Genomic DNA, 27,199 nt, shown 5'->3' on the forward strand with positions numbered 1-27,199 from the left:
GGCAGGCACACAGGTACCTAGACTGTGTGCACCATTTGTTTCCCAGTCCCTGAGGTTAGCGTGGGACGAGGTGACATGCTGGCTGCGGCCCATTTATCACCACAGGTCTGTGACCCCCACAGAAAAGGGGTCAGCCCGGCAGGTTGACCAGACCCGTCCAGGGGCGAAGAGGCCCGCGAGAGGGGGGGGAGGGGAGGGGGCGTGTCACGAGCCCCGGCAACCGCCCGGCCCCAGCCCCGGGGCGAGGCGAACGCTCAGAGGCAGCGGCGCGAGCCGCAGGGCGCGCGCGCGGTGGGCGGGCCGTGACGTCACTCGGAGACGGCGAGTCAGCCACGATCCCGGCGGCCATAGCGACGACGCTCCCTGCAGTGTCGGGCGGGGGGGCTGACAAAGGGGCTCCGCACAGGCAGCCGGCGAGCCAGGACCCGGCGGGCCCCGAGGGGTGAGTGCGGGAGCCGGCAGGGGCTGAGGGGGGTCCGCGGCTCCCCCGGCCCCAGCAGGGGAGCTCCGGGGCAGGCTCGGGGTCCGAGGCGGCTGCGATGCCCGCTTCTGACAGGCCGGGCGGGGCGGCGGGAACCCCGGCACCCGTGAGTGGGGGCAGGGACGGGGGCTCCCGGCCCGAGGCAGCTCGGATCCGGGCCCATCGGGGGGAAGAGCCGGGCCCTGAGGCGTGTCCTATTCCCCCCGGGTTGGAGCCGGGCGTAGCCGCTCTGCCGTGGGGTGGCAGCGGCAGCGTCGGGCCTCGCTGGCGGGTGCAGAGGACCGGGACCGCTGGCAGCGCGGGGTCGGGCTCCCGCCGCTCCCCCTCCCCCCCCGACTCTTGACAGGTCCCGGCACATCAACCGTGTCCGGCCGCTGTAAACACGCTCACGTGAGCTGCGCCACGTGGTGCAGCCGCAGAGCCGCCGCGCGGGGGAGCTGCGGAGCCTGGCTGCCCCCGAGCCGGCGCAGGGACCTGCGGCCGGCCCGCCGGGAGCCGTACCCTCCCGGCCGCAGGCGCCCAGCGGGGTCCTGCGAGCAGCCGCCCAGCTGGGACCAGCCGCCACTTGCCTGGGGTGAAGGAGGAAAGGGCTGGGAGCTCACCCCAGCCTGCCCGCTCATCATGCAAGGGAGAGGGGCTTGGAAACCCTCCTCCTCAACTCGCCCTTCCGCCGTGTTCGCCCCTGCCTAGAAAATCAAAAGCTGCGAAGTAGGGCAGGGCTCGAACTGGGGTGGGGAGCATCGAGGGGCGAGCTGATTATGACATAGCTTTACTGCTCACGGCTGGAAATTATTTTGAAAAAGTTAGGGTGTGTCAATGCTTCCCCTTCTCTTTGTCTCATTAGTACATTTAGGAAAAACAGATATTTTTCCCAGCTAGCCGAACTCAAAAGTCAGTTTCCAACAGATGCTTGGATTTCTTTTTTCCTGATTTGACAGCTTTACCTGACCTGGAGAAAAACAACATTCAGTATTAACATACCCAGTTTCCATTTAAAACTATTGTAAGCACCACAAAAATAAGGAAGTTCAGATTGAGATTGATTTACATTATTGAAAATTCTGTATTACCTAACAAACAGAATGGATCAGAAACTGTGCACAAGTGTTACTTAGAATTTCCTTGTTTTTGTCTTTGTGACCTACCTAGTTTTAGCCAAGTATAATTTTTGCATTCATTATTTAAAATATCTTTCAAGGGAAAGAATTCCTGCAGAAACTTACAAAATTAGACGCGAAAAATCATGCTTCTTGTATCTCATTAATATGATGTAATAGATTATAATACAGTACTTTGAAATTATGAGATCTCAAAGCACCTTGCAAGTATTACTTGCATTTCACAGTGCCATGTGAGGTAGGTAAATAGTAGTACAACCATTTTGGCTCCTCTTCTGCAAAATATGCTTCTGAGTAGTCCCATAGATTTAAATGGGACAACATACATACTTCAGTACCTTGCTAAATTGAGGCCTTTATAGACTAACAATCCGAGGCACAGAGAGGTTAACTAATTTGCTCAAGATCACACAGTGAGTCAATGAAAGCTAGAAATAGTAGAACCTAGCTGTCTTGGCTTCTGATTCTGTCTTCTAATCACTAGATAATTCTCTCTCCCAAGTAATTACAGGAAGTTTAACATGTAGATTGTGTAGGTATATATTAAGGCCATCTAAAATTACCCTAATAAACAAAAAAAATTGATTGAGCTGTTGGAATCTCATTCTAATACTTAACTTTAACATCAAACTGTATTGGATTTCTTGACAAATCTGAAAGGACAAGAATTTCTAACTGGTCTTTTAGTCTGTAATGATTCTGAAGGGGACTGTTTCTTACTGTGTGTATATACATAATGAAAACATATCAATATCCTGATCATATTTTGGAACTTGACATACTTTGAGTATACCAATGGGGAAAACTTTTACAATATTCATTATTTAGCTTTTACAGTGATTTTCAATCTTTTTTCATTTGTGGACTTCTAAAAAATCTTGAATGGAGGTGCGGACACTTTTGAAAATCTTAGACGTAGTCTGTGGACCCCAGGGTTGAAAAACCACTGAGCTAGTAGATGATCGCTCCAGTACAATGCCTTGTACATGTTACATTGTAACAAGACTTCTTAAATCAGAGATGTGCGGTTTAAAATCTCAGAAAAGTAATGTATATACTAAGGCCTTTTTCAAGATTAGCTCATTGTTCTGAATAAATTGCTTACCCAATTTCCCCCTTTTAAAAGAAGCCATTTGTAGTCCTGAATACAGAAAAGGAGTATAGACTGTGCTCAGAAACCATGGTGATTAGCTGGTTATAAGAACATGAATAGAACAGAATCTTACATTTGAAAACTTCCTGATTTTATTTTCACTTTTTTATTAAACTAAAAAGTATCCCAAAATCAAAATTCTATGCTTGGAGAAATAAGTTACATTTTAGTCCAGCTTTTCTCTGCCAAGTTAAAACCTCTTGTAAAAAGGAGTTTCTAAGGGAAATGCTGGCAAACCAGTGCTATCATGACACAAGCAGCGTACTTTTAGGTACCTTATGGAGGAAGATTCCTTTATTGACCTGAAAAGTCATCACTGTAGAGTAGCTGTCCTACTGTATAGTCTGTTGGCAAAACAGCTAATACTGCTAAGATGATATGAGCTGTGTGCATGTGGATCCCTGCACTTACAGAATCTCATTGTCATCACTGAGGCTCCATACAGGTGCAGGAGTCCACCTGTGTTGATTAGTTTGCAGGAGGCCTTAGGCCCTGATCCTGCAAAGATTTATGCCCATGCTTAGCTTTGTGTGTTGTTAATAGTCCCTTTGATTCTAATGAGCTTTCCTGTTATAGACCTCTTTTATAAAGCACTTTGAAATCTACTATGAAAAGTGCTATATAAGACGTAGGTATTATAGTTACACAGCAGACCCTTCAGTATAGACGTAGCTTATAAAAAGTGCTTTTGCTAGTATAGTTTATAGAGATTCAGCAAACATAATAAGTTATACTGGCAAAAGAACTTTTATGCTGGTATAACTATCATCATAAAGGCTTTTGCCAGTAAAGCATTGTCACAAAAATAGTCACATTCCTAGCTGATGTTGCTATGATGCAAAAGAGTCTAGTGTATGCTGTCCTTCACGTTGGTGAAAACTTACCATTTTCCATTGATACCAGTTTGAATAATAACTTTTTACCCAGCCAATAAATGACAAGTGGAAGCAACCGCATGATACATATGTATATTTAAAAAAACAAACAAAAAACATGACATTTGGAGTTGAGGTAGGATCAGGGAATCTGCAATGAATCCAATGCATGTGTTAAAATAAAAAGAAACAATAATAAAATGTAATTTTGAAGAATAAAGAATCACATTTATTGGAACTTTAGTAATCCAATAAAATATTTCAAAATATCCAAAAAAAACTTTTTGGCCTGAGGGCCACATCAGGGTTCCGAAACTGTATGGAGGGCCGGGTAGGGAAGGCTGTGCTTCAAACAGCCTGGCATCCGCCCCCTCCCACTTCCTGCCCCCTGACTGCCCCCCTCTGAACCTCTGACCCATCCAACCCCCTTACTCCTTGTCCCCTGACCGCCCCCTCCCAGGACCCGCTGCTGCGCAGTCTAGAACACCGGGGCAAGCCGGCGGCTCTCGCAGCCGCGCTGCCTGGCAGGAGCTCACAGCCGCGCTGCCCACAGCGCTGGTGGCACAGTGAGCTGAGGCTGCAGGGGAGGGACCAGGGGCTAGCCTTCCCAGCCGGGAGCTCAAGGGCCGGGAAGGACGGTCCTGCAGGCTGGATGTGGCCTGCGGGCTGTAGTTTGTCCACCTCTGTTTAAAACAATCATTAGAAAAAAATCTTTTGTGCAGTTTAGCCAAATGCATATATAGAGATTTTATATTAATGAGAGCTTTTAGTATCTTATTTCTTATGTTCTTTAATTCCTTACGGTATATTGCACTGTAATTAACTTTTCCTAGAATTCTCTCTTCTTCTATTGCCTGTAAGAAATAGTTTATTTAAAAACAGTTTTGTATTCCTGTGAGCTGGTGTCAAGGTTCCTTCCCCACTCTGAACTCTAGGGTACAGATGTGGGGACCTGCATGAAAAACCTCCTAAGCTTATCTTTACCAGTTAAGGTCAAAACTTCCCCAAGGTACAAAATATTCCACCCTTTGTCCTTGGATTGGCCGCTACCACCACCAAACTAATACTGGTTACTGGGGAAGAGCTGTTTGGACACGTCTTTCCCCCCAAAATACTTCCCAAAACCTTGCACCCCACTTCCTGGACAAGGTTTGGTAAAAAGCCTCACCAATTTGCCTAGGTGACTACAGACCCAGACCCTTGGATCTTAAGAACAATGAACAATCTTCCCAACACTTGCACCTCACCTTTCCTGGGAAATGTTGGATAAAAAGCCTCACCAATTTGCATAGGTGACCACAGACCCAAACCCTTGGATCTGAGGACAATGAAAAAGCATTCAGTTTTCTTACAAGAAGACTTTTAATAAAAATAGAAGTAAATAGAAATAAAGAAATCCCCCCTGTAAAATCAGGATGGTAGATACCTTACAGGGTAATTAGATTCCAAACATAGAGAACCCCTCTAGGCAAAACCTTAAGTTACAAAAAAGATACACAGACAGAAATAGTTATTCTATTCAGCACAGTTCTTTTCTCAGCCATTTAAAGAAATCATAATCTAACACGTACCTAGCTAGATTACTTACTAAAAGTTCTAAGACTCCATTCCTGGTCTATCCCCGGCAAAGACAGAATATAGACAGACACACAGACCCTTTGTTTCTCTCCCTCCTCCCAGCTTTTGAAAGTATCTTGTCTCCTCATTGGTCATTTTGGTCAGGTGCCAGTGAGGTTACCTTTAGCTTCTTAACCCTTTACAGGTGAGAGGAGCTTTCCCCTGGCCAGGAGGGATTTCAAAGGGGTTTACCCTTCCCTTTATATTTATGACAGCTAGCATTCTTTCAAGTTAGACCCTGATACAGTTCTTGTATGTTTGAATGAAACAGTGAATATTATTTAGCAATAGCACATTAAGATGCTCAAGTCCTACTAATTAGACTTGCTGTGCAAAATAATTGCAGAGCTTATTCATCTCTTCTGAAACAAAAAGTATTTACTAAAATTCTGAGAAGTGCACAGAATCTAAATTGCCATTTGCTGATATGTAGCCTAGTTAAAAAGTGTTCTGAAAAAAAAAATAGAACATCAATCAGGAATATCATCATCAGGGATTTGTTATCAAAAGAATATAATTAACATTCTAGTCTACTGGAAAGTAATTCTGGATTTTGAAAGGAGATACTGGAATAAGAATAGTTAGCCCTTGGGAAGGACAATATGTACCTACTCTTGGAGAATTTTAAAAAATAAATATCTTTTAAAAAGTGTTTACATACATCTTGAACCAGAACTAGATTCTGTACATCTGGTAGAGCATGGACTAGTGGTTTTAGTCCCTTTTGGATGTTTAGGTATCAAAAGCCTAAGTTTTGTGAAAATTAGCTCTCATATAAAATATTGGCACTTTGAAATTTAATGTAATGATTTAAAACAGAAAATTAGGCATTTATTTACCATCCATAGCATTGGGGCTGTGCTGTGTCTGCGCTAGGGAATTCTAGAAACAAAATTACTGCTGGTGCAACCACCAGTTAGGCTGCATATGAGTAACAGGTTTCGTCAATGCGGTGGTAAAATGCTGGAAACCACTAGGAGCCTCATCTCTGTGGGTGACAGCACAAGTGGGATTTTTTAAAATGAACATTTCCTAGTGTACACCCAGCCTAAGAGTCTCCACTCAGACTCTTGGTGTCCTCCTAGGACTATTAGCCTGTAGAAAACATAGTGAAATACTATTTTAGGCCACAATCCTGCAAAGACTTAAACACCTGCATAACATCATGCACTGTGAATAGGCTTGTTCACTACAGTGGAATTACTTAGTGCATAAAGGCAAGCATCTGTATACGTATTTGCATGATTGCGGCTTTATTTTTATCTTATAAATTACATTTGGGAGTGTGATATGAACAGGTTGTGGAGTTTTGTTTTTTGTTTTATTTGGATTGAGATTCCAGAAATGAACCTGAAAAATCTCAGGGGGGGAGATTTTGGTTACACACTAGGGAAAACAATCATTCTTAACATCAACTTAAATAATAACTACAGATTTAGCTTCAGTAAATGTGATGGAAAAATCCAAAACCTACCCTGTACTATTGAATAATGACAAATATCTTATACATCCTACTTGATTTTTAATTCACTGCCTTTACACTGAAATCTTATTATGATCAGACTTCAGAGATGCAATTAGACAAAGAATGAAGGTCTTCCTGATTCTTTTGTTCTGAATGTTTGCACTGTGACCTGGCTCATATCCAAACATGATATACATAACATATTGTACTGTACCTTGGGATGTTTCAGTTAGGCCACTGGTGTGCTGTCATGCTGACCAATATTGTCTCATTGTTTCCTTGTACCCTCCTGTCTGTCTTGATCCACCTGTTGTCTCTTGTCTTATACTCAGGTTATAGGCTCTTTGCTGCAAGGACTGTCTTTTTGTTCTGTGTTTGTAGAGCTGTTAGCACAGTGGGGTCCTGGTCCATGATTGAGGCATGAGGTACTACAGCAATACAAATGATAATACTAATGAAAGGAAGACATATTCACTTACTTTATTGCAGTTTTTAAAATGAACGAAAACAAAATGTCAAAGATGAGTAAAGTTATGTTAGCTTAAACATTTTTGAAGGCGCTTAAAATAATTATAAACAAGCTCAAAACCAAATGTTAAGTGCTGTATCTATGTATCATCTGCTGTCTGATTAGGTTCTATGGACTTGTGAAAACAAACACTATCATCATTCCATTTCCTTTCTTCTGCAGAATTGCCAAAATGCGTTGGAATTCTTAAATGACTCAAAACCAGAAATCTGTTTGGGATACAAAATCATAAGAGCAGAAGAAGCAGAAGGAAGGATTCGGTGCCAATGCAGCAACAAAAAAGACAGCCAGAGTTAGTGGAAGGAAATCTTCCTGTTTTTGTGTTTCCTACGGAGCTTATATTTTATGCAGATGACCAGTCAACACACAAACAGGTGTTGACTCTATATAACCCCTATGAGTTTGCCTTAAAATTCAAAGGTGGGTTTCTTAGGTTCAGTTTCATTTAAGGTTTCCTTTATCAGTCTACCTGTAGCTTATATAACAAACATAAGTTATGAAAATTATGGTGTTATGCAAAAATTCAGATTTGTCTTCTACCACAGTCTGTTTATTAAAATTTCTACTACTGCTGGTTTATACCATGTAACCACCAGTGTCCTTTTCATTTCAGTTCTTTGTACAACTCCAAATAAATATGTTGTTGTCGATGCTGCAGGTGCAGTGAAGCCTCAGTGTTGTGTTGATATGTAAGTAAAAATAGCTCAATTCTCCTTAACTGTTAAAGATTTGAATAACTACATCAGCTAATTGTATGTCTAAACCTCAGCTACTATTTAAAAGGCATATTTTAAACTACACTACAGAAAATGTTAACCTCTAGTCCCACTTCATCATTCACATTTTATTGAACATTAAAATATCGTAGTGCTTATGCAAGTTGCTTGGTAATTCTGAATTAGCCAGAGAAAATTAAATACTTGAATATATAAAGTGAGTTCCTGATTTAATCTGGTCGAACCTCAAAGTTATATTAATGAGCAGAAACACATTGTATGGTGCTAAACTTTATGAATTAGCAAGAAAAGTAAACAAACAATGAATCGAGGACAATGAATCACAAACTGTATGTTGTAAAATTATTTTGGTAAGTGTACAGTACTCATTTAACAAGATCATAGTTCTGGGTTCTACTGGCTCTTTCCCCCCCTTTTTTTGTAATTTATGGCAGGAGCATTGGATAGGTGCCCCTTTTTACTTGTGTAAATATGAATAAACAATAGTAGAGTGCTAATACATAGATCCTGTGGTATAGTTTTAAAAGTAAGTCTTTCTGATATGAACCACACTAGAATACTTTGCTATAAGGTTTTTTGCTAAAATGGGTGAGATTACCAGGCTTGGGTGAGAATTATTTGCAGATTGGCAAAGTGAGAATCTGTAAAATTCTAATATGAATGCTTTCCATGACCATGTAACATAGCGAGTATACTTCTGCTGTCCTGTTCAGTGAAGATACTCTTACCTACCATTTTTAAAAAAAAAAATCTCTCTTCTCCTTCCTTGACCCCAACTCACTCACAGAGAAGGGCTGATGGCCAGTTAAGTGTTACCTTTGAAATCCCCAAATGTTAAATAGGGCTTCTAGTTTTTTGCTTTAACCGTGATTTACCAGTATTGTCTTCTGTAATTCAGAGCAGAACAAATGGTAAATATTCATTTAATTCAAAATAGCATGACATGTTTCAGCTTCTGTATGTTAGCTTCATGCTGACCTACATGACTTCAAGGCTGCAGTGTGTGCTTCATGAGAATGAAGTATCCAAAATAAATAAATAAAAATAAAAAGGAAATTGGGTTTTCTGATTAAACATTTATTTACTCCAAAAAGCATTATTTATATTTTCTGGCCAATACATGCCATTAGCAAAAGACCTACTTTTAATGAACTCTTGGTTCTCTGCAAAGCAGATGACACTACTCTGTTATGAGGAGCCCATCTGGTACTGTGGCATTGGCCTCATCAGGACTGATTGGGAATTTCAACGGTGTAACCAACTAGCACTTCCCATAAAAAGCATAAGTGGGTAGGGACAGCAATATTGTTAAAAGCACAGAAATGATCAACACATACCAGTGCACAGAAAGTTTATATTACTGTAATTCAGTGACAGGTTTCAGAGTAGCAGCCGTGTTAGTCTGTATCGCAAAAAGAACAGGAGGACTTGTGGCACCTTAGAGACTAATTTCAGAGACTACAAATTTATTAGAGCATAAGCTTTCGTGGGCTACAGCCCACTTCATTGGATGCGTAGAATGGAACATATAGTAAGAAGATTATACATGCAGATAAGTTGGACGTTGCCATACAAACTGAGAGGCTAATTAGTTAAGATGAGCTATTATCAGCAGGAGGAAAAAAACTTTTGCAGTGATAATCAAGATGGCCCATTTAGACAGTTGACAAGAAGGTGTGAGGATACTTAACTTAGGAAAATAGATTCAATATGTGTAATGACCCAGCCATTACCAGTCTCTATTCAAACCCAAGTTAATGGTATTTAGTTTGCATATTAATTCAAGCTCAGCAGTTTCTCCTTGGAGTCTGTTTTTGAAGCTTTTCTGTTGCAAAATTGCCACCCTTAAATCTTTTACTGAATGGCCAGAGAGGTTGAAGTGTTCTCCTACCGGTTTTTGAATGTTATGATTCCTGATGTCAGATTTGTGTCCATTTATTCTGTTGCATAGAGACTGTCCGGTTTGGCCAGTGTACATGGCAGAGGGGCATTGCTGGCACATGATGGCATATATCACATTGGTAGATGTGCAGGGGAACGAGCCCCTGATGGCGTGGCTAATGTGATTAGGTCCTATGATTAGGTCACTTGAATAAATATGTGGACACAGTTGGCATCAGTAACTCATTCCGGTCTCTAGCTGATCTTTATGGAATTTTGATTGATTATCTTTGGGTCCATCTCAGAAAATATTAATTTCTTTAGTTAGGTCTTCAAGAATATTTTTTCAGCAGCCAATACCCGACCCCGTTTTGGCAGATAGTAGTCTCAGTATGGGTAACAGATATCAGAGTAGCAGCCGTGTTAGTCTGTATTCGCAAAAAGAAAAGGAGTACTTGTGGCACCTTAGAGACTAACAAATTTATTTAAGCATATGCTTTCGTGAGCTACAGCTCACTTCATCGGATGCATTCATTGGAAAATACAGTGGGGAGATTTATATACATAGAGAACATGAAACAATGGGTGTTACCATACACACTGTAACGAGAGTGATCACTTAAGGTGAACTATTACCAGCAGGAGAGCGGGGGGGGGGGGGGGGGAGGGGAAGCCTTTTGTAGTGATAATCAAGGTGGGCCATTTCCAGCAGTTGACAAGCACATCTGAGGAACGGTGGGGGGGAATAAACATGGGGGAAATAGTTTTACTTTCTGTAATGACCCATCCACTCCCAGTCTCTATTCAAGCCTAAGTTAATTGTATCCAGTTTGCAAATTAATTCCAATTCAGCGGTCTCTCGTTGGAGTCTGGTTTTGAAGTTTTTTTTGTGGAAGAATTGCAACTTTTAGGTCTGTAATCGAGTGACCAAAGAGATTGAAGTGTTCTCCGACTGGTTTTTGAATGTTATAATTCTTGACGTCTGATTTGTGTCCATTTATTCTTTTACGTAGAGACTGTCCAGTTTGACCAAGGTACATGGCAGAGGGGCATTGCTGGCACATGATGGCATATATCACATTGGTAGATGTGCAGGTGAACGAGCCTCTGATAGTGTGACTCATGTGATTAGGCCCTATGATGGTGTCCCCTGAATAGATATGTGGACACAGTTGGCAACGGGCTTTGTTGCAAAGATAGGTTCCTGGGTTAGTGGTTCTGTTGTGTGGTGTGTGGTTGCTGGTGAGTATTTGCTTCAGACTGGGGGGGCTGTCTCCCAAGATCTGTGAGAGTGATGGGTCGTCCTATCCTGAAGGATAGATCCTTGATGTGTTGGAGAGGTTTTAGATGGAGGCTGAAGGTGATGGCTAGTGGCGTTCTGTTATTTTCTTTGTTGGGCCTGTCCTGTAGTAGGTCACTTCTGGGTACTCTTCTGGCTCTGTCAATCTGTTTCTTCAGTTCAGCAGGTGGGTATTGTAGTTGTAAGAATGTTTGATAGAGATCTTGTAGGTGTTTGTCTCTGTCTGAGGAGTTGGAGCAAAGCAGTTGTATTGTAGAACTTGGCTGTAGACAATAGATCGTGTGGTGTGGTCTGGATGAAAGCTGGAGGCATGTAGGTAGGCATAGTGGTCAGTAGGTTTCCAGTATAGGGTGGTGTTTATGTGACCATCGCTTATTAACACCATAGTGTCCAGGAAGTGGATCTCTTGTGTGGACTGGTCCAGGCCGAGGTTGATGGTGGGATGGAAATTGTTGAAATCATGGTGGAATTCCTCAAGGGCTTCTTTTTCCATGGGTCCAGATGATGAAGATGTCCTCAATGAAGCGCAAGTACAGCAGGGGCATTAGGGGACAAGAGCTGAGGAAGCGTTATTCTAAGTCAGCCGTAAAAATGTTGGCATACTGTGGGGCCATGCGGGTACCCATAGCAGTGCCGCTGGTTTGAAGGTATACATTCTCCGCAAATGTGAAATAGTTATGGGTAAGGACAAAGTCACAAAGTTCAGCCATCAGGTTTGCCGTGACATTATCGGGGATACTGTTCCTGACGGCTTGTAGTCCATCTTTGTGTAGAGGGCTTCTTCATCCATAGTGGCCAGGATGGTGTTTTCAGGAAGATCACCAATGGATTGTAGTATGGGTAACATTCTTGGAACTATGTTTATTGCTGTGAGGTTAGATATGAACTGTGCTGTATACATATGGCCCTTTGCCAGATAAACCAATATTCTACAGAGCTTCTAATTATGCAGTGCTCTCCAGTAAGAAACAGGAGAATGTATCTGTTTATATGGGTCTGTAGAGAAACATCTCTTTGCTTGACAGTAACTGTGTATGCTCAAACAGAAACTTTACATAACACTGTGCTTATGCTGATGCATAGAAGCATGGTACTAACAATAGAAAAGAATTTAAAGCAACACAAGAAGTCTTAACATAAAAATCAGAGGCTTGAAGCTGCGGCTCTGACATAAGCAAAAGTGCATGCCGAGTAAGGACTTAAGGCTCAAACCTTCATTGCTCAGTGATCTACTCAAGACAGAGCCCACTCTTCACCAAATGGTAGTTGACTTGCCATGGGTGAAATAAATTTACTTGATGAAACTCCATCATGGCCTAACTCATTTGCTTCTGAGGTTACGAAGAAGCTCCTATGTTCAATAAGCATATGGTTTACAGGCTGATGTATTTCAAACCTTTGTAATTCTCTGTTCCCTTTTGAAAGCCCTACTTAAATTACATGTTAATTTTAGGCATACCCAGTATTTTAATAACAAGCCTTTGTGGGTATCTTAATGTGATCACAAAATCCAGTCTCTTAAAATTCAGTCCAAAATGCAGAAATCATGGGCTTCTTTGTGCTGAAGTGATCAGTTCAATGCTGAAGTGATCAGTTTCCTGGAACAATGTTAAAATGGCACTACCCAATGCCAGTGTAGTTAGAAAGCTTTATTCATAGGAGTTTGCAACTTGCTCTGGACTGAAACTTGTCAGACTACACATTTCCTGAAGCTAACTGGCTTAAATATGGATTTTCTCTTAATATCTCTCAAAAGGTTTTTATGGTCATTCAAGTAAATAATTTGCATTTTGGAAAAAAGCGGTTACAATACCCATTATGGTGGCTAAATATTGTGGGATTTTAAAACTAGGTACACATGCATTTTCATAATTATTTATAACTACAGTGAAGACCCAAGTGAACAAACTACTGTTCATAAAAGAGAGGTACGGAAGAGATTTAGTTAAGCTTTGCTATTTATGGGTCCTGTATGAGACTTGACATGAAATACTATAGAACTGCATAATTTTGGGTGCTCAGATAGTGGTCGTGGGCATAATATAGGTATCCTGACCCAAACCCTGCAGTTGAAACCATGCAGATGAATCTCTTGAAAGGGGCTCTGCATAAAAATGTTGATATATGTATTTTTTTTATCTACAGTGTGATTCGTCACAGAGACGTTCGGGCTTGTCACTATGGTTTGATAGACAAATTCCGTCTCCAAGTGTCTGAGCAAAGCCAGAGGAAAGCATTAGGGCGAAAAGAAGTCATTGCTACACTACTTCCATCTGCAAAAGAGCAACAGCAAAAGGAAGAAGAGGAAAAAAGAATAAAAGAACATCTGGCTGAAAGTGTCTTTTTTGAGCAGACTTTGTGTCAACCAGGTAGTTAAAGTCTTACCTAGCCCTCTTCTAGATCAAACAGTTTGGTATAGCTGAAATGACTGGAAAGAGGTTAAACTATAAGAAAGAGAGTCTAAATTAACTCCATTTTTACTTTCCTGTAAGAGTACCCTGGTTATTGTTAAGAGTGGTTATGGTGCTCCAAAGCCCATGCTATTGCTGTGTTGCTTATATCCTCTTTAGTCAAATGAGAGAGCTATAAACTACCATGTGCCCCTAAAGTTACATTTGCTATCCAGAGTTTTGTTCATTTGAGTAATGGGTCTTTTAAGGGGCCAATCCTTCTACACAAGCAAATTCCCACTTACTTCAGCAGGAGATGTGGCTACAAAAGGATTGCAGGACCATGCCCTTGGAGACTAATTTGTTCTATCAAAGTGTGTCTCCAAGTGTATTTTTGTCTGTGTCAGAACTTTAATTCTCCACCTCCTGACCAGCAGCAGATACTTTCAGACACTTTCCACACATGGCACTTCTTTTGTGCCATGTTCCTTTACCTCTGAAATGTACAGAAAAGTGGAGTTACAAATATCTGCTATGCACATGCAGTAGTATAGAGAGTAGCTGATGTACCAACAGCTATGGCTGAAGCATGAGCTCTTGCAAATTAGGGGTGGCAGGGTGAGAAGGCTTAACTCCTTAATTGTTTTGTCTTCTAAAACAAAATTCTAATCTTTACTTGCCTGGCTGAAAATGCACCTTCCTCCCCACCACCCCCAATCTCTCTGACAGCTTAATTCCAGAAAAGGCAAGGAGTGGGATTCACAAGGGGGACTTAAGTGCTGAAAGTGGCAATTAGGCACCTCAGTCCAACATTTAGGCACCACTGGCTTGCACAAAAGCCCTGCACAGCTGCCACCTAACCCTATAGAGGTGCCTAGAATCCAATGGCTCCTATGTTTCCACCATTAAAGTACTGACACTGCCCAACAGCTGAGTGCCTAATTCACCTAAGTCCCAGCAGGATTCACAAAATAGGCATTCCCCTGCCTCTCTTGCCTTCAGGGTCCAATCTGGTAGGTGTGCTTAGGGTAGTGGTTCTCAACCAGGGGTACACGTACCCCTGGGGGCATGCAGAGCTCTTCCAGGGGGTACATCTAGATATTTGCCTAGTTTTACAACAGAATACATAAAAAGCACTAGCGAAGACAGTACAAACCAAACAAATTTCATACAGACAAAATGAGACAGTAAGCAATTTTTCAGTAACAGTGTGCTGTGACACTTTTGTATTTTGATGTCTGATTTTGTAAGCAAGTAGTTTTAAGTCAGGTGAAACTTGGGGTACACAATACAAATCAGACTCCTAAAAGGGGTCTAGTAGTCTGGAAAGGTTGGGAACCACTGGCTTAGGGCATGTCTAAACCCACACAAAATGGTGAGGGCAGTGTCCCCCTTATGACCTTTATCCCAGGGGTTAGAGCACGCAGGGTGTGGGAGACCTGGATTCAAGTTCTCCCCGCATATGGAGCAGGGATTTGAACTTAGGTCTCCCACTTTCCAAGAGAATTCCCTAGTCACTCTGCTGTGGAGCAGATCTCTCCTATTGAAGCTGCCCACTTTGTATAAATAATTAACTATACAAAGTCCCACTTGTGAATCCCACCCTAGGTAACTTTGCATAGAATTATAGAAGAGTAGGACTGGAAGGGACCTCAACAGGTCATCTAGTCCAGTCCCCTGCACTCATGGTAGGACTAAATATTATCTAGACCATTCCTGACAGGTGTTTGTCTAACCTGCTCTTAAAAATCTCCAGTGATGGAGATTCTACAACCTCCCTTGGCAATTGGTTCCAGGGCTTAACTTCTCTGACAGGAAGTTTTTCCTAATGTCCAACCTAAACCTCTCTTGTTTCAATTTAAGCCCATTGCTTCTCGTCCTATCTTCCAAGGTTAACGAGAACAATTTTTCACCCTCCTTCTTGCAACAACCTTTTTTGTGCTTGAAAACTATTGTCATGTCTCTCCTCTTCTCCAGACTAAACAAACCCAATTTTTTCAATCTTCTTTATACTTCATGTTTTCTAGACCTTTAATAATTTTTGTTGCTCTCCTCTGGATGTTCTCCAGTTTGCATCACATTTCAGGAAAGATGTGTGCATGAGAGAATTCCTCTTGCTAAAACAAAATAGTGACCAACTGTCTCTACATAATGTAAGTCCCAGATTGGCAGGGGAGTTGTGTTCTTCAGTTGAATGTATCTTGGAACAGTTTTAAAAAAAGATATTGTAACCATGAGTATTCCCACTTGATAGTGTAAAAAAAAATAACAGGTTTAGGGTCTGATCCCAAAACCCAGTGGTGAGTTTCCATTGACTTCAATGGGATTTGAATCAGACACATACATGATCTCTTATGCCTCTGGTTTTAAATCAACCACTAATTGATGGAGATTGGGAAGAAACTTTGCTGTGGTCACGCTATTTCATTACGGGGTTCCTTGTACCTTCCTCTGAAGCATCTGGTACAGGCCACTGTTTGAAACAGAATATTAGATTATATGGACCAGTGAGCTGATGCAATATGGCATGCCGGTGCATAAGAATTTAGTTTGTTACCATAATATGTTTGCTGACAAGAATGGAGCAGACAGAGCAGAGGAACAGTATAACGAGTATACAGACATGCAAACTAAGAACATCTGATTGGTAGGGTTAAAATGGGACCAGCATTGCTGGCATCCCTCTCAGAACTGCAAAATCAATTTTGAAAACAGGAGCCATTTTCATGTATGCTTTGAATTCATACTTCAAAAAACTAGGTATAAAACTTGGCTAAATGCTAATGGCTCTAAAGATTCTGTGGGAAGATCTTTCAGACTCCAACATATCAGTAACTCTCTTTTAAAAAAATGGGGGGGCAGTAATACTAAGTGTTTCTAGAGCCTTTGAACAGTTACCTACTGTACTACAACCAGTAAGGTGTGCTAAGAATGGGGTTCTATCCTTGTCTGCATTCTCTTTTGGCAACATTGGACCTTGTGTGTTATTAGAAAATGGGCTCTAGTGGCTGAATCACTGTCCCCTACTGGGTTAGTGGTGTTCTATAGCCGTAGTGCAGGTGCAGCTCCATCATGGAAGGAAGACAGTGCTGGGATTTTAGTTTAAAATCCAAACCTTTTATGCAGGGGAGGGGCCTCTTCTACCCTGAGCACTGAAAAGGGACAGTTGTCAGGGATCCTACCCATTTAGGGTTGGGGGGCAGAGATGGGGACGTGCCAATTCTACTTTTCTCCCTTGATTGCAATTGAGAAGGGGGGAACTTTTTGGCCTAAGGGAGCCTGCTGCCTATCCCTGGCTGAGCTCTGTTTTGGAGCTGTAAATAAAGGGAGATTTCTTCAGGCTGTGCAGCATCTTTAAATATTCTTCCCTTGCTGACTGTCAGCCATGGAAGATCCTGTGCCCTAATAAGCCAGGGAATAGAGTCAGTGTGCTTGGCACATCCCCAAGCATTGCTGAAACATCCCATTGCCAGGTCGATAGTAATTAGCTGTCAGACTGCACTGCTGGAGAAGGGATGGACCTGGGCAGCTCTGTGAAGCCACATTCCAAGTGTCTGCCTCAGACCAGGGAGCAGCCATCCCAGCTGCAGAACAGGGGGTGCTCGGGGAGTTTTTGCCCTTAGGTACTGTGACGGGGCAAGGCCAGATGGCTATAGAAAAGTAGTGGGAGATAGATATATTTGGTCCAGACTAAACAAATCCCTGGTGCCAGGTTAAGTGAAATATAAGCTGCTCCAGGTCAATTAAGACACCTGGGGCCAATTAAGAACTTTCCAGAAGGCAGGGAGAAGGCTAGGTTGATTGGGACACCTGAAGCCAATCAGGGGCTGGCTGAAACTAGTTAAAAGCCTCCCAGGCAGTCAGGTGGGGGTGCATGTCAGGAGCCGTGGAAGGAAGTTGTGCTGTTGGAGAGGCTGAGTAGTACACACCATATCAGGCACAAGGAAGGAGGCCCTGAGGTAAGGGTGAAGTGGAGCTTGAGGAAGTGAGGGCTGCTGTGGGGGAAGTAGCCCAGGGAATTGTACATGTCATGTTTCTAAAAGGTCAGCTACCATAGCTGATACTATTAGGGTCCCTGGGCTGGAGCCTGGAGTAGAGGATGGGCCTGGGCTCCCCCCCCCCAACCTTTGCCCCCTGATTAATCACTGAGACTGGGAGACAACAGAGACTGTGCAAGGAAGGATAGCTTCTCCTCACCTCCCTTGCTGGCTTATGATGAAAGTGGCTCAGTAGACTGTGACCCTTGTCTCTAGAGAGAGAAGGGTTATGTGGAGGGTCACAGTGAGCCTCTGAGGCTAGCGGGATCCACGGAGGCAAGGACAGAGCTTTGTCCCAACTGGTGTTAGAAGTGGGATTTCATTCACAGCATGGCAGAAGAGGTTTAAAAAAAAAAAAGTGCACTAGGGTTTTGGATTTTGTTTTGTTTTTGTTTGTTTGCTTTGTACCACAATGGAGGAGGTGATCAGAGCTCTGGTACAAGCCATGGCAGCCCAGCAGGAGGCCACCCGGGTTCAGGCAATGGCACAACAGGAGTCTATGCGGCTACAGCAGGAAACCAATCAATTATTGATGAGCCAGGCGACCCAAGACTGTGTCCTCTTGAGAGAGGTGGTGGACCAGCTGAAGATCCTCACCACCCAGGCCCGGGGGTCCGACGGGATGCGAACCCTGAGGGCCAGTGGTCGTCTTCCAAAGATGACGTCAGGAGATGACGTAGAGGCATATCTCCTCTCATGCGAAAGAACTGCTCAGCATGAAGTGTGGCCCCAGGAGCAGTGGGCCAGCATTGTCGCCCCTTTTTTGTGTGGAGAGGCCCAGAAGGCCTACTTTGACTTGCCTGCCACGGATGCCACTGACTATACCCATCTGAAGGCAGAGATCCTAGCACGATCAGGGGTAACGGCAGCGATAAGGGCCCAGAGGTTCCATGGGAAATACCAGGAGAACAAACCCCTGAGGTCCCAGCTATTCGACCTCATACACCTCGCACAGAAGTGGTTACAGCCCGTGGTGTGCAGGCCGGAAGAGATTTTGGAGACCCTGGTCATTGAGCATTACATGCGGGGACTGCTGCCAGATCTCCGCAAATGGGTAGGCCAGAACAATCCATCCACGTATGACGAGATGATCACACTGGTAGAAAGACGGATGACAGCCAGGAAACTGACCCGACTACACAAGGAAGGCTCCTTTCGAAGCAAGCACCCTACCGCAACCCTGGAAGGTTGGGCAGCCAAACCCCTGGGGAGTCCTAGGTGGAAGAAGGGGGGGGGCTGAAAACCAATGGGGGCCCCAGAAGGAAGGGATTGGCCTGAGTGGGGGGAACCCTGGGACTCAACCCCCTAACCCCCGGGATAGGGGAGTGATTAAAAGAAATTACAGATGTTATGCATGTGGGGAGTGGGGACACGTAGCAGCACAGTGTACCAGCACCGAGGAGCCTATGCAATGAAACTTGGGGGATTGGGAGGTCCCATGCTCCCTTATCCACCTCACGGGGGTCGCATTAGCCCCGCATAATTACACCAGGCCAGTGAGGATAAATGGAGCAGAGACTACAGTGCTTGTGAACTCTGGGAGTGCTATCACCCTCATATCGGGTAAGCTGGTAAAAAATAGTCAGCTACTACAAGCCAAACGCGTAGCAGTGACATGCGCGCATGGGGCCGTGAGCCATGACCCCACCATCCCAGTGGAGATAGAGGTTAAGGGAAACCCCATTGAGATGACCGTAGGTGTAGTTCCTAAACTTCCATATCCTGTAGTCATTGGGAGGGACTATCTAGGGTTTGATATTTTACTCCCCTGGAGAGGCTGGAGGGAGGTGGGGACCCTGAGGACAGCGATTCATCACCGGTGGAATGTCAACCCCCAATGTTCACTGAGATTTCTCAGGATCTGTTCTCAGCCCCCCGAAAGACCCAGAAGACAAAAAAAGAGAGGAAGGCTGCAAAGGCCTTGGGAACCCGGATCCTGACCCGGGGCCAGAAGACCTCCCAAGTAGGCAGATGGACGCAAGCGGCCAACAGAGAAACTTCCACCACAGAAGATGAGCCAGAAGCTGCCCCCAGCCATGACGGCGGCAAGCTGTTGGAAGAAGCAGAAGCTGGCCCCTGGGAGCTTGGGCAGGTTAGTCCCGGGAGAGAGACTTTTGGGCAGGACCAGGCAGAGGACCCCAGATATGATAACGCCAGGAAAGAGGTGGCCGAGATCGATGGGATACCCGTGAATGGGAAGGTATGGGGGAGGGATAGCTCAGTGGTTTGAGCATTGGCCTGCTAAACCCAGGGTTGTGAGTTCAATCCTTGAGGGGGGCCATTTAGGGATCTGGGGCAAAAATTGGGGATTGGTCCTGCTTTGAGCAGGGGGCTAGACTAGATGACCTCCTGAGGTCCCTTCCAACCCTGATATTCTATGAAGGTCCGGAGTCCCAGACCTTACTTTATAGTGAAGAAAGATCTCCTATACTGCGTGGTGCAAATGCAGGAGCAAGAGATACAACAACTTCTGGTGCCACAAAAAATCAAAAAGCCATATTGAGTCTCGCCCACAGTCACCTGTTTGGAGGACACCTGGGGTAGAGAAAACCCAGGCACGGATCCTGCGGAGGTTCTTCTGGCCAGGATTACATGAAGATGTCCAGCGACAGTGCACCTCTTGTCCGGAGTATCAGTTACATAGCCCTCGCCCGCACTTGCGGGCTCCTTTGATATCTCTTCCAATAATAGAGGTTCCTTTCGAACAGATAACCATGGATCTGGAAGGGCCCCTAGAGAAGACAGCTCGGGGCCATCAGCATGTGCTTGTTGTACTGGACTATGCAACCCGGTACCTGGAAGCTGTTCCCCTGCGCAACACAGCTTCCAAGACAATAGCTAAGGAGCTAGTACGGATCTTTGCCTGGGTTGGGCTACCCAAGGAGATATTGACTGATCAAGGGACACCTTTCATGTCCAAGTTGATGAAAGATCTCTGTTCATTGCTCCATGTACAAGCCCTACGGACCTCTGTATACCACCCACAAACAGATGGCCTTGTGGAAAGATTCAATAGGACCCTCAAGGCCATGATCAGGAAAGTGGTGAGCCGGGATGGGAAAGATTGGGATACTCTATTGCCTTACCTCATGTTTGCCATCCGGGAGGTTCCGCAAGCCTCCACGGGTTTCTCTCCATTCGAACGTCTATATGGGCGCCACCCTCGGGACATATTGGATAGAGCCAGAGAAGCCTGGGAAGAGGAGCCAAATCCCAGAAGGAACATAGTTGAGCATGAACTGCAGATGAGAGATTGGATAGCCTGAGTTACGCCCATTGTATGGGAGCACTTGGAGAGAGCACAGGAGACCCAGCAAACTCATTGTAACCACCAAGCAAAGCTTCGACAGTTCCAACCAGGGGATCGGGTGATGGTACTGGTGCCCACAGCAGAAAATAGACTGTTGGCCCAGTGGCAGGGACCCTACGAAATAATCGAAGCCGTGGGAGAGGTGAACTATAAGGTGCGGCAGCCAGGCCACCGAAATCGGAGCAAATTTACCACATCAATCTTCTAAAACCTTGGCAGGATCGAGAGGCATGCTTCGTCATGCAGGAGACCCTTCCCCAGGAGGATAACTTACACGAGCAAGTGAGGATATCATCTGACTTGACGCCAATCCAAAAGATCGAGACAGCCAACATGATTAATCGCAACATAGATGTGTTCTCTACAAAACCAGGGCAGATGACTGAGACCTATCACCATATCCGCACAATCCCCGGAGCCAAGGTAACATTGAGACCCTACCGAATCCCAGCAGCCAAAAGAGAAGAAATCAAGGCTGAAGTAAAGAAAATGTTAGAATTAGGGGTTATTGAAGAATCTTACAGTCAGTGGTCCAGTCCAATTGTTCTAGTGCCTAAACCTGACGGTACCATGAGTTTCTGTAATGACTTACGCCGACTGAATGAAATATCCCAGTTTGATGCATACTCCGTACCATGCAACAACGAACTGGTTGACCGACTGGGTAGTGCCCGATTCTTGACTACACTGGATCTGACAAAAGTGTACTGGCAGATTCCTCTGACCAAAGAAGCTAAAGAAAAGACAGCATTCTCCACCCCGGATGGGCTATTCCAGTACACCATCTTCCCTTTTGGGCTACATGGGGCCCCAGCCACATTCCAGCGCCTCATGGATAAGCTGCTGCGCCCCCATACTAGTTATGCAGCTGCATACCTAGATGATGTCATCTATATGCCAGACTGGGGAACCCACTTGGAGAAAGTTGAGGCAGTACTGCGCACCTTAAGGCGGGCTGGCCTCACTGCTAATCCTTCTAAATGCGCCAGAGGGCTAGCAGAGGCTAGGTACCTGGGATATATTGTGGGAAGGGGCATAGTGAAGCCCCAAACGAATAAGCTAGAGGCAATTCAAAACTGGCCCCGGCCGACCTGAAAGAAGCAGGTCCGTGCGTTTCTAGGCATGGTAGGATACTACCGATGGTTGATTCCCCACTTTGCCACTAGGGCAAGTCCCCTAATGGACCTGGTGAAGGCCCGAGGTCCAGACATGGTAAAGTGGACTGACGCAGCAGAGGGGGCATTTACAGATCTTCAGACGGCCCTCTGTAATGACCCCGTACTCATAGCCCCGGACTTTAACAGGGAATTTATTTTACAAACAGACGCTTCCAAGGTTGGGTTGGGAGCAGTTCTGTCGCAAATGATGGGAGAAGAGGAACACCCAATCCTCTATCTAAGCAGAAAGCTTCTCCCAAGAGAACAGAAATACGCAGTAGTCAAGAGAGAATGCCTTGCTGTCAAATGGGCTATTGAGACGCTGCGTTATTACCTCTTAAGCCAGCGATTTACTCTTGTGACAGACCATGCACCCCTCCAGTGGATACAGCAGAATAAGGAAAAGAATGCAAGGGTCACCAGGTGGTTCTTATCCCTCCAACCATTCCAGTTCCGCATATGGCACAGGGCTGGATGCCACCATGGCAACGCTGATTGTCTGTCATGAGCATACTGCCTGGCGTCCCAAGATGCCCAACTCTATGGTGTTGAGCAAGGGGGGGGGGAGGGCGGATATGTGACGGGGCAAGGCCAGATGGCTGTAGAAAAGTAGTGGGAGATAGATATATTTGGTCCAGACTAAACAAATCCCTGGTGCCAGGTTAAGTGAAATGTAAGCTGCTCCAGGTCAATTAAGACACCTGGGGCCAATTAAGAACTTTCCAGAAGGCAGGGAGAAGGCTAGGTTGATTGGGACACCTGAAGCCAATCAGGGGCTGGCTGAAACTAGTTAAAAGCCTCCCAGGCAGTCAGGTGGGGGTGCATGTCAGGAGCTGTGGGAGGAAGTTGTGCTGTTGGAGAGGCTGAGTAGTACACACCATATCAGGCACAAGGAAGGAGGCCCTGAGGTAAGGGTGAAGTGGAGCTTGAGGAAGTGAGGGCTGCTGTGGGGGAAGTAGCCCAGGGAATTGTACATGTCATGTTTCTAAAAGGTCAGCTACCATAGCTGATACTATTAGGGTCCCTGGGCTGGAGCCCGGAGTAGAGGGTGGGCCCGGGCTCCCCCCCCGCCCCACCTTTGCCCCTGATTAATCACTGAGACTGTGAGACAACAGAGACTGTGCAAGGAAGGATAGCTTCTCCTCACCTCCCTTGCTGGCTTATGATGAAAGTGGCTCAGTAGACTGTGACCCTTGTCTCTAGAGAAAGAAGGGTTACGTGGAGGGTCACAGTGAGCCTCTGAGGCTAGCGAAATCCGCCAGGAAATGTGGGACCCATGGAGGCAAGGACAGAGCTTTGTCACAGTACCCTCAACATAGCTGAGCAATCCGTCACAAGTGCAGCAGTAAAATTCAGTATAATCCACCAATAGCAAACTGGGCAGCTTCCAAGCTCCAATCCCCCCCCACCCTTTTCAGCACTTTCCCACCCAGAAGCAGCTTCCAAGCTCCAATCCCCCCCCACCCTTTTCAGCACTTTCCCACCCAGAAATGCCTGGGGAAAAGATGAGTTTGCAATGTACCCTGAAGGCATTTGATCCAGGACCAAGTGGGGCAGTGAATTCCAATGCTGCAGAGCCCTCGCTGAGAATGTTCAGCCAGCAGACCCCTCTCATTTATGCATGGCTGCCGCTCAAGGGCTTCTCCTGGTCTCAGCTATAGTAGCACACAGAGGGAGGCACTTTCTCAGCTCCTAAAACATTTAGGGCTTTGTAAGTCAATATTAGGACCTTAAACTTCATCCAGAAACCAAGAGGCAGCCAGTACAGATCATGGTGTGCTGGTCTAATATGTTTGAAGTAAGGTCCTTCACATACCAAGTGTCTGCTGCATTCTGTGCCAGCTTGCATTTCTGGATGGCTTTAAAGGATCATAAGCAACAACATTTTCTAATATATGTCCAAAACAGCTCTTCTGTAAGTCATAATGTTGTGATTACGGTTGATATCCAAATATACCAGTGCTAGAAATAAATGTCTTACATCAGTGGAATGTATGGATTCCCAGCTCTCCAGTGATATCGTGGGCTATTAGACCATAATCGTGCCATGGGATCAAAGATCCTGCACCTCCCACTAGTGTAACTTGAGCCCTGGAGATAGGGAAAAGAAGGAAACATATTTGTAATTGTAATCCTTCAGGAAAAAGGATGTTTGAAAGTGGGCTGGTGATTTGAAATGTTAAAATTAATCCCAGTAGAGTTGGAGAAATGGGCAGAGTGTAGATGAGGTGACCATAGGGGCATGACAAATGCAACATCTCTCACACATGCGCTATAAACATTTTTCCAGAATGCAAAACATTTACATTTGAAGCGCTGCAGACTTTCATTGCAATGAATGCCATTTTTGTTTTTCAGAAAACAGATCTGCCTCATCGGGACCTAGTTTACTAACAGTATTCCTAGGAATAGTATGCATTGGAGCACTAATGCTACCGACACTGGGGGAAGTGGAATCCGTGGTGCCTCTCTACCTCCATTTAAGTGTGAATCAAAAGCTAGTAGCTGCTTATGTTTTAGGTAAGTGTTTTAAAAAGGATTTTTTAAACAGCTTTTTTCCAGTCTCTACTGGAGTCAAAATGTCGATCAAAGGAACTTCTGTGAAATACACTGCTGGCTTGATGAGAAGATGTACTTTCGTGTCTCAGGGCCAGGGTCAAGACTAATTTCATTCTGTTCCATCTCCACTTGTACTTAGCATAGAAGGTCACAGTAGTATTTGATGGAGATGGAAGCCCTCACCATTAGAAATATAAGTGTTCTGGATAAGTGTCTTATTTGACCCTCAAAACAGGAACCTGGCATATAGGCGTCTACTCCACCTCATTTGTCAAAGAAAGCTACTGAAATACATTGCTGTTTCCTACGTATTCTCAGCCAGGACTTCTACACTGTAAAATTGTAGTTCAGTCATCTTATCTGTTGATACTGGAAATTCCTTCTCTTCATCCCCTCTAACCCAGAAGAGATCTAATGTGAAGAGCTGTCTCCTTTTACCCTAGCTTTTAGTCATGAGAAACAGAACCGCACTTAAAGGGTGAATGGACAGGGGCAATACCTGCATCTGATTCCCAAACCTGTGACTTACTCCTTAAAATGAAAGGAGTGAGAAGGCAGCCACTTATCTCATGGAGAGAGCGCCTTGTGTTACTCATCAGCAACCAGTGCTGACTTAAAGGAAAGTAGCGTTGGACTCGCTCTCTGCTTTCCTATTGCCTGGCTGAGATCAGGACTCAAATGAGGATGAGCAGCCTGAAACTTAGGGTATGTCTACACTACGAAATTAGGTCGAATTTATAGAAGTTCTAGAATTTAGAAATTGTTTTTATATAGTCGATTGTGTGTCCCCACACAAAATGTTCTAAGTGCATTAACTTGGCAGAGTGTTTCCACAGTACCGAGGCTAGCGTCGACTTCCGGAGCGTTGCACTGTGGGTAGCTATCCCATGGTTCCCGCAGGCTCCGCCGCCCATTGGAATTCTGGGTTGAGATCCCAATGCCTAATGGGGCAAAAACATTGTCGCAGGTGGTTCTGGGTACATGTCGTTAGGCCCTCCCTCCGTGAAAGCAATGGCAGACAATCGTTTCGCACCTTTTTTCCGAGTTACCTGTGCAGACGCCATACCACGGCAAGCATGGAGCCCGCTCAGCTCACTGTCACCGTACGTCTCCTGGGTGCTGGCAGACGCAGTACTGCATTGCTACACAGCAGCAGCTCATTGCCTTTTGGCAGCAGACGGTGCAATAGGCTTGATAACCATCGTCATCATGTCCAAGGTGCTCTTGGCCGCCTCGGTATGGTCGGTCAGGAGTGCCTGGGCAGACATGGGCACAGGGACTAAAACAGCAGTGACTCGACCAGGTCATTCTCTTTAGTCCTGCCGGCAGTCCTATTGCACAGTCTTCTGGCAGCCAGGAGATGAGGATGGCTAGTAGTCCTATTGTCTGCTGCCAGCCAAAGATGTAAAAGATAGATGGAGTGGATCAAAACAAGAAATAGACGAGATTTGTTTTGTGTTCATTTGCTCCCCCCTCCCTCCCTCCCTGAAATCAACGGCTGACAGTCGTTTCGGTGTGGTCTGTCAGGGGCACCTTGAAAAGTTTAATGGAGATTCAGTCCTGCCTGGAATACCGCGGGGAGGGATAGCTCCATGGGTTGAGCATTGATTGGCCTGCTAAACCCAGGGTTTTGAGTTCAATCCTTGAGGGGGCCATTCTGTGTGACAGTTGTTTTTGTTTCTCCTTGATGTAAAGCCACCCCCTTTGTTGATTTTTAATTCCCTGTAAGCCAACCTTGTAAGACATGTGGTCAGTTGCCCCTCGTCCGTCAGAGCAACGGCAGACAATTGTTCCGTGCCTTTTTTCTGTGCGGACGCCATACCACGGCAAGCATGGAGCCCGCTCAGATCGCTTTGGCAATTAGGAGCACATTAAACGCCACGCGCATTATCCAGGAGTATATGCAGCACCAGAACCTGCCAAAGCGAAACCGGTCGAGTAGGCGACATCAGCACGGTGATGAGAGTGATGAGGACATGCACACAGACTTCTTTCAAACCACAGGCCCTGGCAACGTGGGCATCATGGTACTAATGGGGCAGGTTCATGCCGTGGAACGCCAATTCTGTGCCCGGGAAACAAGCACAGACTGGTGGGACCGCATAGTGTTGCAGGTCTGGGATGATTCACAGTGGCTGCGAAACATTCGCATGCGTAAGGGCACTTTCATGGAACGTTGTGACTTGCTTTCCCCTGCCCTGAAGCGCCAGAATACCAAGATGAGAGCAGCCCTCAAAGTTGAGAATCGAGTGGCAATAGCCCTGTGGAAGCTTGCAACACCAGACAGCTACCGGTCAGTCGGGAATCAATTTGGAGTGGACAAATCGACTGTGGGATCTGCTGTGATGCAAGTAGCCAAGGCAATCAAAGATCTGCTGATATCAAGGGTAGTGAGTCTGGGAAATGTGCAGGTCATAGTGGATGGCTTTGCTGCAATGGGATTCCCTAACTGTGGTGGGGCCATAGACGGAATCCATATCCCTATCTTGGCACTGGAGCACCAAGCCGGCGAGTACATAAACCGCAAGGGGTACTTTTCAATAGTGCTGCAAGCACTGGTGGATCACAAGGGACGTTCCACCAGCATCAA

General features: G+C 45.1%; 1 protein-coding gene across 3 annotated transcripts in view; it reads left to right on the forward strand.

The window, feature by feature from the left end:
* Positions 1-293: 293 nt before the first annotated feature.
* The window catches only part of MOSPD1 (motile sperm domain containing 1), a 33,508-nt gene continuing 6,602 nt past the window's right edge, over positions 294-27,199 (forward strand). Inside the window, exons 1-6 of one of the 3 annotated variants that reach the window (XM_073358490.1) lie at positions 294-442; positions 1,326-1,484; positions 7,401-7,658; positions 7,852-7,927; positions 13,302-13,525; positions 24,409-24,570. In XM_073358490.1, the coding sequence (XP_073214591.1) occupies positions 7,505-7,658; positions 7,852-7,927; positions 13,302-13,525; positions 24,409-24,570 (616 nt within the window). In that variant the 5' untranslated portion in view covers positions 294-442; positions 1,326-1,484; positions 7,401-7,504. Of the gene's footprint in view, positions 443-1,325; positions 1,485-7,041; positions 7,135-7,400; positions 7,659-7,851; positions 7,928-13,301; positions 13,526-24,408; positions 24,571-27,199 lie in introns of all 3 variants that reach the window. The other 2 variants (XM_073358491.1, XM_073358489.1) reach the window with 2 other exon arrangements.

The sequence above is a fragment of the Lepidochelys kempii genome, chromosome 9 (assembly GCF_965140265.1).
Source record: "Lepidochelys kempii isolate rLepKem1 chromosome 9, rLepKem1.hap2, whole genome shotgun sequence".
NCBI lineage: Eukaryota > Metazoa > Chordata > Testudines > Cheloniidae > Lepidochelys > Lepidochelys kempii.